Source organism: Lagopus leucura, unplaced genomic scaffold, assembly GCF_019238085.1.
Source record: "Lagopus leucura isolate 7727_CA_CO unplaced genomic scaffold, USGS_WTPT01 Super-Scaffold_739, whole genome shotgun sequence".
NCBI classification, from domain to species: Eukaryota; Metazoa; Chordata; class Aves; order Galliformes; family Phasianidae; genus Lagopus; species Lagopus leucura.
In genome coordinates, this window is record NW_024962255.1 from 15,238,415 (window position 1) to 15,252,550 (window position 14,136).

Genomic DNA, 14,136 nt, shown 5'->3' on the forward strand with positions numbered 1-14,136 from the left:
GTCTGAACCCCCAGCTTGTATATTGCGTGTTGATTGTACCTGTTTTCACCTGAAATCTTTGGAACAGGAAATACTTACTTTCTCCTTTATACAAGGCCATGCAGAATGCTAGCAGTCAAGTAAAATTATAAAGATATTGAACGTTTGAAATCTACAGGTCAAAAATGACACTTGTCTGTCTCAGTATGAGTTAAAATGAATGGATGTACATGAAGGCCAGTAGAGATCAAAATTACTTTCCTTCTGCACCCTCAGTGACCCTACAACCAGGTCTTTTAATAAAAGACTAACTATTGATGATCTTGCACTCCTTGCAGAACTGAGAAAGAATGAATAACTTTAGCATTTAAGTGAGAAACAGAAAGGGCCCAAAAAACAACTGTATCTACTCTGAACAATTTGCACATTATCAAAGGACATTCTGCAGCTTAGAGTTCCAGTCAATTCACACTGCAGACTGCAACTATGAGTGCACATTTGCACAATCTGTAACCAAAAGGATTGCCAAGAACAATTTCCCTAAAGAGTGCTCATGTTGCATAAAATTGTAATGACAAGAGACTCAGAGAAGAGGATGCTGGGGGAGAGCAGAAGTATACTTAAAGGCCTACATTGTGTATCCGGAAGAGACAGAGCGCCACGACGTGAGCGCACCATTTGGCCCCAGCACCACAGGTACAGCTGCATGATGTGATCCTGCATCGGTCAAACATCACTGCCACATTGTATGCACCTTTGGGTGACATCATCTGCGGGGGTACCACAGTGGCACTCAGATGGAAACCTGTCAAAATTCAAAAGTCCAAAGTTACTATTGTGATGCCTGGGAGACAGATTCAGATAGCATGAAAATTAAACTGTGCGCCATTTAAACAGCAAAATAATATGTCTAGCAACAACACCTATACTGGGATGGACATCAGTTTAGAGTCTCTAGCACTTCTTTCTTCCCAATCAATTACAGTAGAGTATTAGCAGAGAGAGACATAAGACATCGTAAAAGGTTAAAAGAAACCAAACAGATTTTAATATATTAATTCACATTTCACAAAGAAAAGCAGGACTGCTGAAAAGCGTGACTTTTTGATCACAGGATCAAAGTTAGGCTATACATACTTCAAGCATGACCTCAGTTAAGCCCAGCAACAGTGCAGAACAGGTTAGGTGACTTCTTGAGAATTGCTTCCAACTCTGTCAATTTTCACAATTTTGTAGGGCACTAAAGAAGGCAGCACTTGTGCCTCAATACTTACTATTAACTTGAGTCTTCAAAAGCTACCGATTTCTTTTAAATCACATACCTACTTACACTGTTGCAAAAATCCTATTTTTGTAAACCACGTACTGAGAAAACAACAACAAAAAAATCCTACTTGTTTAAACTAGAATAGACAAAAAAGAAAAAAATCAAAAACAACACTTAAAAGAATCCAGCCCCCTATTCAGTGAACAAATACATGGATTATAAATCTAACTTCAGGCAAAATAACAAAACATTTCAACAAGTCTTGACTTTATGTAATCTCATATGCCATGCATCCCAGTTGTACATGTAATGAGTCTTCCTCTACAGCCGAGGGTTGTCCAATGGCACACATATTACAAGCAGGAAAAGGCCATCAGGAACATGAATCTTCTGTTTGTCTTTAAGGTTCCTATCACCAGTAAATCAGCTTCTACAGCAACGAGTATCGGCCTCAGACCCTTTTTGCCAGTCTCAAATTCAGTCTTAAAGAAGCAAAAAAGGTATCAACATCATAACCAAAACTCAGTCCAACAATCTACCTTAAGTGAAAAAATACGGCTTGTGATAGACGACTAAAAATTTCCCCCTCATCAGCACAGACAAACACATTACAAATTCACACTATCGAGCTTTCATTATGATCTCGTGAGCTTATTATAAAGATGGTGTTTGGAGTGCACACGACCTACTAAATTCCATCTAAAACAATGCGCAGTATTTCTTCCTCAAACTACAATCCCACACCAGTGGGGAAGTAAGGAAACTTACCTTACTTAACCTTTCTATTTTTCCTCTTCACCAGAATTCAAATCCTCTTCCTGATGCGGGTGATTATTTTGATTAGTACACATAATGCCCCCCAAGTTCTTTGGCCATTTTAGCAATTGGAACAGAATCAAAACAAAAGAAGGCATTCACTACAAAATTGCTGTGCAGCTTATTACTACCTACAGTTCTAATTTATATTCCACACTTGGCTAACACAACCAAAACAGTTCAGCTAGCCCTTCTAGTACACTGGAAGCACCTCGGACTAATGCCAAAATGCCCCAATTTTCACAAAAATAAATTCAGCACTTCACAAACTGCAAGTGTGGCAATTTTACAGCACTGAGAAAAACAAGTATTCTAAAGGTGTTAGAGAAGAACAGGTCACAGCCATGCACTCTTTTCAAGTTCCTACCATGAACATTTTATTTGTATATGAAGACAGCTAACTGATCGAATGCAAAGGGAAGAACTGCTACAAAGGGAGAAAAAAAAAATCTTAAGGGCTTCAGCATGACATCACAGCTTCAGTATAATTTGTAGCTGGATGAACTTCTGCCCCTGAAACTGCTAGTTCAAGCAGACCTGCGTTGATTCTTTTGCCCTGCCAACCTTGCTGTGCTGAACAACCGCATGTAGAATGGTGCAGGAAACCACACAAGGGAAAATACCTGGGATCTATTAATGACTACCACAAATACCACAATTCAGTTCTCACTGCACAGCTAATCAAAGTCTGAACCTGCAGAGACAGTGAGGGGCACCATTCTGGACTTCCTATCCCTATGCTACAGATAAATGAAACGATCAAAGAGCACTCATTTACAGCGTGGCTGCAACTATTTTTTCAATGGCTGACCACAGCCCTAACCTACTTGCTTGAACGCGAGGACAAGAGCCTTGCCTACTGCACATCTAAGGGATTCAGTTACTTCACGGGGATCACCAGGAACATTCTTCCCTTACATCCCCCCCCTGCTCCCACTACCTGATAACAGCCTATCTACCCCTCAGAAAGCAGTACATTACTAAAACCCCACTTACATGCACCAGCAGTATTAATTTTGCCAATGTATGCAGCCTAACAAAAAAACTAAGATGTATTCTATTCTTGGCAAGCTCCACTCCCACGAGGCCTCAAGAATGGGCTGCAGGCCAGAAGAATTGCTCTGTCAGGAGCCTCACTCCACATGCCACCATTTTTCTTAAATGCTCTGTGCAGACTAAGTTTAGTGCTTCTGTGAAAATATTCAGGCTTTCTACAGAGTGAGTGATCTTCACACAAGCACCAGATTTACTTCTTACACACAGAACAAATTTGTCAAGCAGCCAGTAACAATGCTTCAGAGGATGTTTGGTGCACTAACACTAACAGGAGCAACCTACATCAAGCAGTGGTAGCACTACGTTGTCCAGTGTGATACTCAATTAATACATGTGGTTTTATCAAACAGAAAATCAGGGAGTAATCAACTGCTGCATGGATTGGGTCCTGCAAAACAGAGATGCTTTGTTTTTTGGTCCACAACCCATCAATCTCACTACTCTACCCCTAAGCCTTAATCTTTTAGGAAAAACACCCAAAATAAATGTGTGCTTTCCACTGGATATAACCCAGTTTTCAGAATTTTAGGATAACTATGATGGCTATGTCAATGTCTCTTGCACTTATATTTATTTTAAAAATGAAAATCTTTTATTGAGAAATTTGAAGTTGTTTTTCTGGGTTCTATTAGTCCTCATGATTTCAGGTGGAAACACACAAATTTGAAACACCCCAAGCCACTCAGTAAGCAATTGGAATTAAACAGTTTAAGCCATCTATGAATTAACACCACCCTCTTAAGAATACTGCTTGCATTACAGTTTCCAGGATTTCTTTGCTGATATTTGATAGTTCTGATGCCTCTATAGCAATGGTAGCAAACAAGCTTTATTATTCTGCATGGAATTTAAGAACTTTTCCTCCAGGTTTCTTAGGACTAACAGAAATTGAAAAACAATACTTAAACAAAGACCTTTAGATAGAAACTAAGGCAAGGCAATTATGGATATATTTTTTTCCTTTTTAAACCAAGTTAGAGGAAACACTAAAAAGCAGAGACTTGATGACTCTGCTTGAGATGTAAAAATCAAGATTGAATCTGCTGCTGTATTCCTCATTAACAAGAATGAAATAGAAAGTAAATCCCTGAAGTTATCTAAAACACACCTACTTGTGAACATCAATAACTTCTTCAGTGTAAGGAGGCAGGTAGATGACTGCTACAAAAAGAATGTGTGAGAGAAGACCTACAAAAGCCCATTATTTGTGTATATACAGTACAACACTCTAAAGAAGCAAGTTTGTGGAATGTAATGAAGAAGTGCTATTGTTCAGAAATTATGGCTATGGATTTGCATGTGGACAAGATGACCATGATTACTCATTTACGTTGGAAAAGGAAAAATATAAGCCTTATAACAGACAGCCCCTGCAAAGGAAATCGGACAGAAGAGCACAAAAGCACTGTTCAACCTTAGTCCTGTCACAATATCACACTACACTGCTTACTCTTCCTCAAAATTAAACACGCTCTCAAAAAGTTGCTTCATGTCTTATTTATTTTCACGTTAGTCAGTACATGAAACTTGAAACTGCAGCCACGCACTTTAAAATCATTAACAGCAATGAAATGAACATCCAACCACTGTCCTTCTTCTGGGCTTCTATTCATGGGGAAAAAAAAAATCCTTCTACTAGATAATGTTTCTCTGCTAAGGAGGAAACAACATTACTGCTTAAACAAAGTTCCTTCCTTCCCTTCCAAACACAAAATCCTTTGTCAAGAAGCCCAGTTGCTGTACGTGTACTGGAGAAGTTTCTCCCTGGTGCTGTTGTACACCACCTCCTCTTCCTTTCCTCCCCCCTCTAAGCATAGGTTTTGAACTAACACCCGCAGACTTTGTTAATTTACATTCTTCCACACCTCCTTGTCTTTTTAATTTATTACTGAAACAAGTTTTGACAACAGTGCAACCACAGAGTATTAAATTTTTATGTTCTTTTCCATTGGTAAAGTTGCAGGAACTACTGAATTTCAGCAAGTTTCATTTTAACTCATTTTTTTCTCTCTCAAATGCTTCCCTGCCTGAATTTCAACCTTAGAGCTCTTTTACAGCATCACAATCCTGACATTAGCAGATTACGTATGCACTCAAGATTGAGTTCTAACTTGATTTTGTTCATGATCCTAAATTATTGTCTGGTCTCACTAACAACTCAATATACCTTATCTATGAGGAAGCACTTCTTTTTCCAATAATTCCTATTGGAATAATTCCAATAATAACTATCATTACTACAGTAGATAACAGTCTAGATAACACCATTCTGCACCTTTTACCTCATATTCAGAAAATAGTTTATAAATGTCTTGCAATTTGCATGACTGTCTCCTTCTCCCTCAACATTCACAGCATGAGTTCCTTTTCTATTCTTTACTGAATGTATTCATTCAGTTGATCACCAACACTTAGGCATTGCCAGTATCAGAGAGACTGAACAGGCTCATAGAACTCCCCATCCCTCATCTCACAGAAATATAGAGACTTCCTTCCTTAATGTTATACATCCATTTATACCATCATAGTTCCCACGTGCTGAACAATAAACTAATTCTGAAGTTTATACTTTCAGAAAAAAATAATGTCTGCATTGAATTGATGTGATCCACCTTGACACACACCAGTGTCTTTATTTCACATAATTCCTTCCTATCTAACAGCTGTCACTGGAAAAGATAACTCAGTATTTTTCCTCACTTAAAACAATTTCATGAAGAATCCAGAGTCCAGTTTCTTGTTTACGATTAGTTTTCACAACCATAAAATGTTAAAATAGCAAGGTAAGCGAGAAGAAGTGAGGATAAAACTCACTGTCTAGCAACAGGAATTCCCTTCTGCCTTAATACTACCAAAGTACCTGTATTATGAATACAACTATTTTGCTGTGAGAATAACATTTAAGCCTGTAAACTTCATCTCTGCCATAAAAACACTTCAGGCAAGGTATTAATTGGACCAGACTGAATGAAAGCCAATTTCTTATTATTAATGAGGAGTTTAAGCATTATGGAGAAAAGGCATTCTATAAAGTTTTCCCCAAAATGTTGAAACTGAGTAAGGGTCCAATTTGCAGAACTAATCTGGCTTTTCACTCAATTTCACAGCTGAGTTGACAAAGGCTGAAATAAACACAACATTCAGCTTAAGACATTACACAAAACACGCATAGCATGGAGTTTAGTCTAAGATACAGAAAAACTAGTTTTGAGACATACTTTTGGGAAGCTAAATGAAATCTAGAGACATGGAGCTGCAGAGTTCTTACCTATCTGGAGAGGGTCTTTGACTGCCCTCACTCGGAACAGCTGCTCCCCTCTCTGGAACTCGTCTGCACTGCCATTAGCCAAACATGAGTACAGTCTGGAAGTGAAAAACATAACAAAGCAAGATTAGTAGTTTCTGAGAAACTTCACATTATTATCTGAAATACAAAATCATTTACAACCTAAAATCACTTACATTCCAAAGTCAGCATGTCACAGTAAGACCTCCTTGTACTTCTGGACGAGTTGCCCACATGGTCATGTGAGATTTTTTATGCCTGTGCTCATCAGACTAACAAGCATGTATGACCAACAGCTGAAGTGCTCTGTTCTATCACAGGTGATCTGTATAACTGTATCAGCACTTCTGGCACTAACTCCCCAGCCCGAAACTAAAATGTTAGATGAAAGCATTTAAGAATTGTCAGGATGATTCTTTCTAAAATACCTCTAAAATACAAATGTGTCTGCTATCCTACAAAATTCCAGATGCATGGTTGCATTGGTAGGCAACCTACAGAAAAAAAACTTCAGACAAAACACATTTGTAAAAGATTTAACAGCACTGAGTTTCTGATTATGCACTCAATCAATTTCCCCATTGGGAAACATAAGAAATACAGTTATTTCCCTGGCTGTATCTACTCTGATTACTGATGTACTCAGCAAATTCTGATTCTCCTACTTACACCAATTAAAAACTTACAAAGTATTCTGAGAGAGCCCTCCCCAATAATTTCTGAGCTCAGCTAAGTTCTGATTGAAGCAACAGATTCAAACTGGACAGAATACCACATAAGATTTATGTAAAGATAAAAGTCCACAAATAGATTGCATCGTCAAGCAAACATTTATCAAGGTTTATATATATAAGTATATATAAACCATAATCAATATATATTGTCAAGGCAAGCATTTATCCTGTTTCAGTTACACACAGAACCTACACATCTATATGTTCTTCCTGGGATGCAAGCAGGGCAGCTGAACCCACAATTAGAATCCATGTCGTTGCACATCTCCTACAGTAACCCACTCGTATATTACAAAGTCCACATACCAACAGCAGGAGCAGCCAATATACAGGACATGACACGGACAGTGACTGTTCTCTAGTGAACAGAGCTTTCCCTTAAGCATCAGTGAGCAGAAATAGTAAGCATTACCTAATATCTTCCTCATTTTCAGGGAAACTCCAGAAGGCAATCCGAAGCTGTAGTTGCTCAGGAACTGGAGGATAAACTTTTTCCACGACCTCAAATGGAATGTGAAATGCAACCTGTTTTGCAGACAGTTCCACCAATGGGATCACCAGCCCATCTGGCAAGACAAGAAACAAAATGCAATTAGCCACTGAGGGAACTAAAACTGAGGAGAGGCAAAAGGCACTAGAGCAGAGAGCACTTCTCCGCCTAACTCACCAAATTCAAAGACCTATTTTGATAATACAGTGAAAGGCAGCACAGAAATTTTCTAAAAAACTGACTACTTGCCAACCTTACTTTTGTTTTCAGCCCCAGAGATTCATTAGGCAGCATCCCCTTCTCACAGATTAGCAGTCTTTTATTATCACAGGATTATTTCTCCATCACCAGTGATTTTTATTCTACATTATAGATGGAGCCTATCTTTTACTGTGCTATACTCCCATACACGAATGTGAGAGCACAGATTGTAAAATATACAGTGATGGTTAAGTGAGTTATCCCTTTCTTTACTGCCAGCAGATACACAAGATTTTAGGGGAAAGTCATCTTATTTCCCCTTCTGACAGCCAGTACAGCTAACTAAAGAAAATCACTATTGTTAATTAGCGCAGCAGTCATCTTAAATGTCACTGCTGTTACTACAGTAGTAGATACCATAGAAAGTGCAAACCAAGGTACACCAGTACTCAAAATTGCTCTGAGAAATGAAAGAAGAAGTATTTCTTGGAGTTTTTTACTGCAGTTTTTGCAGAGGCACTTTATCCAAATCTTTCATTACAAAACATTAAAAAAAAAAAAAAAAAAGAGAGATAATACCTAAGCAATCTCTACCGTTAAAGGTACAGTATCTGAAAAAGACTTTAGTATGAGTTTTAGTATGAAACACCTGTGCATCTTTCGAAGAGACTGCAAGTGGATGGTATTTCTTTTCACAACTATGTGATGTGGGGTATGAAGGTCAGACAGAAATAGCAAAGCCACACTGGGTTGACAGAAAAGCAGCAAAGGCAAAAGCAATCCATTATTCCATTAGTATGTCTTATTATTACATATATTTTTCTTTACAGTTAAAGAGTTACAGTTACAGTTATGGAGTAGGACTCCTACAGTCAGTTACCAGGACTCAACAGTACTAACAGAGCAGATCACTGCAATTACCCTCCACCTACTTCATTACACAGCACAGCTGTTCTCCTTCATGCCTAAGCAAACTAGCTCAAGAAAAACCCTATGACAAGCATTGCTGAAATTGCCTGTCCTGAAAATAAAAAATCCATCTTCCAAGTGGGAAGGAGTCCGTACTACTAAACATAAGAAACATACATGCTTTCTGAATCAAACAACTGTAAAGCCCTGATCTGACAATTTTCAGGGTGGTCTGACTACTGCCAGTAATAGGGCAGTAGTACTCAATGAGAACCCCAGGGAGCTTTTCAGACCCCAGCCAGGAGCAAGTTGGGAAAAACAGCCCTCATGACATGAGCAGGACCCTACTGCTGGCCACCACTTCTCCCCACAGACCCCTGCCCAACTCCTATGATTACACAACATATTAGCGTGGATCCTTTGAAGGAAATAAGTTCCCAGGAGCCCCTTGACAAAAGGGACCCTTGGATTAACTCTTCCACATAATCTACCAAGACTTCATACAATGAGAAGAAACTGCAGTTTTATTAGAAAACGAGTCACGTGAGCACTGTCGTGTCAGCTCAGCCACATGGCCATAACACGGCTGCAAAAACCACTGCGGGATGACAATGAGCCTGGGACAAACAAATCCACCAGAAGTATATCAAAGTCAGTCCTACTTGAGAAGCCTTTTGGATTCGTTCTGTTAGGAAGGCTCCAGTGCACTTATTCTGAGATTTTACCAGATTTGCAGTGAACTAAGGTAACCGACTGACTTCGTATTGAACTCAGTTTCATCAGCTGTACTGCGTTAATAGTAGCCTGCAGGAGCCAGCAGCCAATTAACTGGAACAGCTGTCGTCAGCACGCACTCAGCACATAGTTTTGATATTCTCAGAATAAAGTGAAAGTAGTAACATCTGAAGTGGAAAAAATAATCTAAAAAGCAATAATCTTATCTATAAAACAACAGATTTCTCTAAAATGTTTAATTTTCTAGATAGAAAAAGAGCTGTGGAAAAGAAATGGTAGAAGATAACTGAGAAGTAGAATTATTTGGATGATACTTAAAGGACGAGTGAATTCGCAGTAGCCAAGCTGCTACGTAATGTAAGCACTAAAATTAAGAAGTTAAACTGCCTTAAGTTTCAAGGGTGGTGTGCCATGTACAGCCACAATGATAGAGACACTTAACCTGCATGGGATTCAGAACACAGGGACTTCCCCATTAGGTCTTCTGTACATTCAGTTGGACACCCTGAGATAAGTGCTTAAATTAGACAATATTTTTCTTTGAATACTAAACAAAGAGATCCTCTCCAAAAGTTTATCTCTAAATACACAAATCCACTATTGGGTGATTTATACCTGCTTACATCAAAAGGTATTATCAGTGAAACACATGAAAGGTACTCCTAAATACTACAAAATACGCTTTGAGAAAAAAACAAAAAGGAAAAGCGCTAATAAAGAAAAGGAAAAGGCATTGTATATCCCACTCAATGCAAAGATAAAGACAGCAAGGACGACTGCAAAAAAATTTAAAAAAAAAATAATAACATAGCAATAAAATCAGAGATGTAATAGAATATCAATGAATCTGCAAGATACATTTATATGAGGGAGAAAATTTTAAACTGTGCTTCCTCTTGAGCAGCAGACAAGACGATCCAAAGAGAGCAAAGGAAACTCCTCATGTCTTCCAAGAATAAAATTACAGGCAAAGCATAAGCAACCTCAACATTTCTGACCTACATGAAACCCAAATCCCAGGTCTAGAAGGGAATCGGAGAGATAATCTGATCTGTACACCCTACTACCAGGCAGGACCAACAATTTCTCAACCATTTGGAATAAATTGCGTCCCATCTATCTACTGCTATGTGGAACACACTAACTTTTACATGAGGACCATCCTACCCTTTTTGTTACTGTTTCATGTGAATTGATTTTATTGTAGTTTTACAATAGCTATAACTTTAGCACAGACACAGTTATGCCTGCAGGAACAACAGCAACAACAAAAAACCCAACCCAGCTCCAAATAGCTAAGGCAAGTTATGCACACAGAAACACGCCTTCCCCAATGGAGGCAAATTCCATGCCATCAGGGCTTATTGACATGGGTGTGCTACATTTCTTAATCGTTCCTAGCACAGGGTAGGCTGTAGCAAGTTGCAGCCAACAATTGTTCATAAAAACAGATGATGTTCCAATAAATTCTTCAGTGCAATAACAGAGTTTTCATGATAGACAAAAAGAGAGAGAAGACTCTACTTGAATGAACAGCAAAATAGGGGCCAGGAGTTATTAAATGGAACTGAAACAAATCCAGCTGGACCAAACACTGAATAAATTTGTTATCTAATGACATTATTCCTATTGGGTTAGTTTCAGTTGACACATGTCCCTAAGAATAAACTATATGTTCAATAGATATGAACAAATACAAATTGAAGGGAACAAATCTCACAGTATGAGATAAGACAGTGCAAAGATAAGACTCACTGTGTTTCATACATACCCGTATATCTTAAGGAAAATAGGGTGATGCTTTTTAGCAGAACAAATAAACCATACAGTAAGACATCTTAGACTGCACTGTCTTTTGAGAGATGTGTCTCCAGCTTTGATTTTATAGTTATCTCTAGTCCACATCTCACATTTCCCCTCACCTCTACCGCTGGCCTCAGTCCAAAACGCATCAGGGTGGAACAAAAGTAATACAGCAGATAGACCAAGGAGATGGGGAAAATGAAGCGAAACACTTCTGCTATTAGAAGAGAAAATGAGATCAGTAAAACTAACAAGAAATACGTAGCACGTTGTCTTGATCAGTGAAGATGTATGCAGGGGTGTTATAAAACCTGTTTTACAAATCTCATTTAAAAAACGGTATATACTACATTTCTTTTGGCAGGGTTTCCCATGTAGAAAGATAAATCTGTCAGTGTGGAATGTCATTTTAGCATTTAACTAAAATAAATTAAACAGAAATATATCAGTAAGGGCCCCAAACTTAAGGCAGTGACATATTTTCTCCCTAATGCCCCTTGAAACCAAAAAGCACTGTGAGTTCTCAAATATGGGAGAGCCATGCAGTGAGCTATAACATACTTAAATCAAACCTCTTAAAAATGGTGATCTTCTTGTTGTCTTCTGCACATTTCTGCTGTTGGTTCTGTTTTAATCTCCCTTTATTTAACTTTCCAAAAATTTAACCTCAATGTTGATGCCTTGAAGAAGTATGTGTCGGTGCAATGTGTTCCTTTCAGTCTCCAACAATGCAACAAACATCAGAAAACTTTACCTTTGCCTTGAATTCTGTTATACTTAAGGAGAGAATTTTGACTGCACGGTCACCCAAGGTGAATACTGCAAAATCAATCACGACATTTTAAATTAAAAGTTTAGTCTCCATTTTGAATATAAATTATACTCCAAGATGTTTAGGCCATTACTTACATCTCTTTCCCTATTCTTCTTCCATTTTGTTGCATAATCAATGTGATGTTAAAAGCAGGATACATGTTTTTAAAAATAAAAGAAATTCACCTTTGAGGACAATACACACTGCAAATGTCTGAAAAAATGCCCGAAAAAAGGATATTTTCACTTCCTTCAAAAGCATTTCTCACACAAACCTCTTTCCACAAGGCCCATAAGAACAGGCATTCAGGAAGGAGCAGAGCCAACTCAGTGGTCACCAACACACCACCACCTGCTTTTCAGTCACGCTAACATTTGACACAGGCAGATCACAATTCTGTCACAGAATCATAGAATTGCTTACGTTGGAAGGGACTTAAAAGATCATCTATACCAACCTCCTGCCACAGGCAAGTTTGCCACCTACCAGATCAGGCTGCCTAGGGCCCCATCTAACCTGCACTTTAGGAGTGCCTCCAGAGATGGGGCATCTGATCAATGTTTATAAATATGTAAAGGGAGGTGGGAGGCAAACGGATGAGGCCAGAGTCTTCTCAGAGGCATGCAGCAATAGAACAAGGAGTAATGGCCTAAAACTTGAACAAAGAAAGTTCTATATTAACACGTGGGAGAACTTCTTTATGGTATGGGTAACAGAGTACTGGAACAGGTTGACCAGAGAGGCTGTAGAGCCTCCTTCTACGGAGATATTCAAGACCCGTCTGGATACTTAAATGTGTGACCTATTGCAGTGTATCTGCTTTAGCAGGAGGGTTGGACTCAATGATCTCTTGAGGTCCCTTTCATCCCCTGTGATTCCATGATCCACAGCTTCTCTGGACAGCCTGTTGTTGTGCCAAAGTTGAAGGAGAGAGGATTCAGGATAAAAGAGTTTAAATAGAACAGCTTGAAAAATTTCCATCATACAGACTCACAGGCAATCCGAAGGAGTAGCTAGAAAGCTGTATGACATAGTAGAAAAAGGATCAGTTAGACCTGTGCCTGGACTAATGAATCTAAAAATCTAATAAAGAACACTGGATTAAAAACAAAACAAAACACCCACCACCACCACCACCACCAAAACAACTAACTCACTCGATGCACTCTTCCAGGCTTGCAAGGTGAGTCTTACAACTAGAAACTCATTTATTTCCTAAAAAATCACCACACACCGAACTGTAGATGACCTTTTGCCATCACACAGTTGGTCTCTACACAGTTGGTATAGTTTGCAGTGGACACACACACACGTGTGTATCACATTGCTCTGGCACAACTGGAGCAAACTGGTGCTCTCTGGGCAGCTCAGTAGACATACCAAAGACTGAACAGGCACAAAGAAAAAACTCTTGCCCCAACAACAATCAGTACAAGAGAAGAAAATCAAACTGGAAGGCCGAGGAGCAAAGAAGCTGTGCTAGTCACCCAATGGTCTAGTCAGACCCCAGGACTGAACCAAGGTACATCAATGTCAGACCCTGACAGGTGAATGGACACAAACAATGCCTCCCAGCTCTAGTCCAACTTGACTACCTACAGAATGATGCAATCTGAAAGGCTGAAGATTCAGTGTAATACTCAAATAGCGATTCCCAGCTGCCTTGAATTAGTATTCTCCTGTTTTAGATTAATAATTCCGTGTTTCGCATTTTTATTTGTGCCAAGGGGGGAAAAAAAAGGCAATTTTTCTTATTTTTCTTGTCAAAAACAAGCAAACCACAGTATCTCTAAAAATAGGAGGTTCTTTCATTTTACAGATTAAGGAAAAAAATGAAAATGCATGTTCTGGCTCCTAAGATACTTGAGCAGTGTCAGCCTTCAGAAAATAAGCAGCTCCTTTACTCTGGAACAGCTTCTCTCCCAAGTTAAAACAAAGTTTCAGCAATTTCTTTCTTAGATACCACTCCAAATCAATTCTGTGCAAAACTCCCCAGCATTAACAAAGCAGCTGCAATAACAAATGGATAACAGCAGATTCTGGAAG

The 14,136-nt window shown here is 38.8% G+C and overlaps 1 protein-coding gene across 2 annotated transcripts in view; it reads right to left on the reverse strand.

The window, feature by feature from the left end:
- ZSWIM8 (zinc finger SWIM-type containing 8) overlaps nt 1–14,136 on the reverse strand; it is a 65,395-nt gene that overhangs the window by 33,687 nt on the left and 17,572 nt on the right. For both annotated transcript variants that reach the window (XM_042862830.1, XM_042862829.1), the window contains exons 2-4: nt 7,551–7,704; nt 6,387–6,481; nt 612–784 (exon numbers count right to left, since the gene is read on the reverse strand). In XM_042862830.1, coding sequence (XP_042718764.1) covers nt 612–784; nt 6,387–6,481; nt 7,551–7,704 — 422 coding nt within the window. The remainder of the gene's footprint in view (nt 1–611; nt 785–6,386; nt 6,482–7,550; nt 7,705–14,136) is intronic.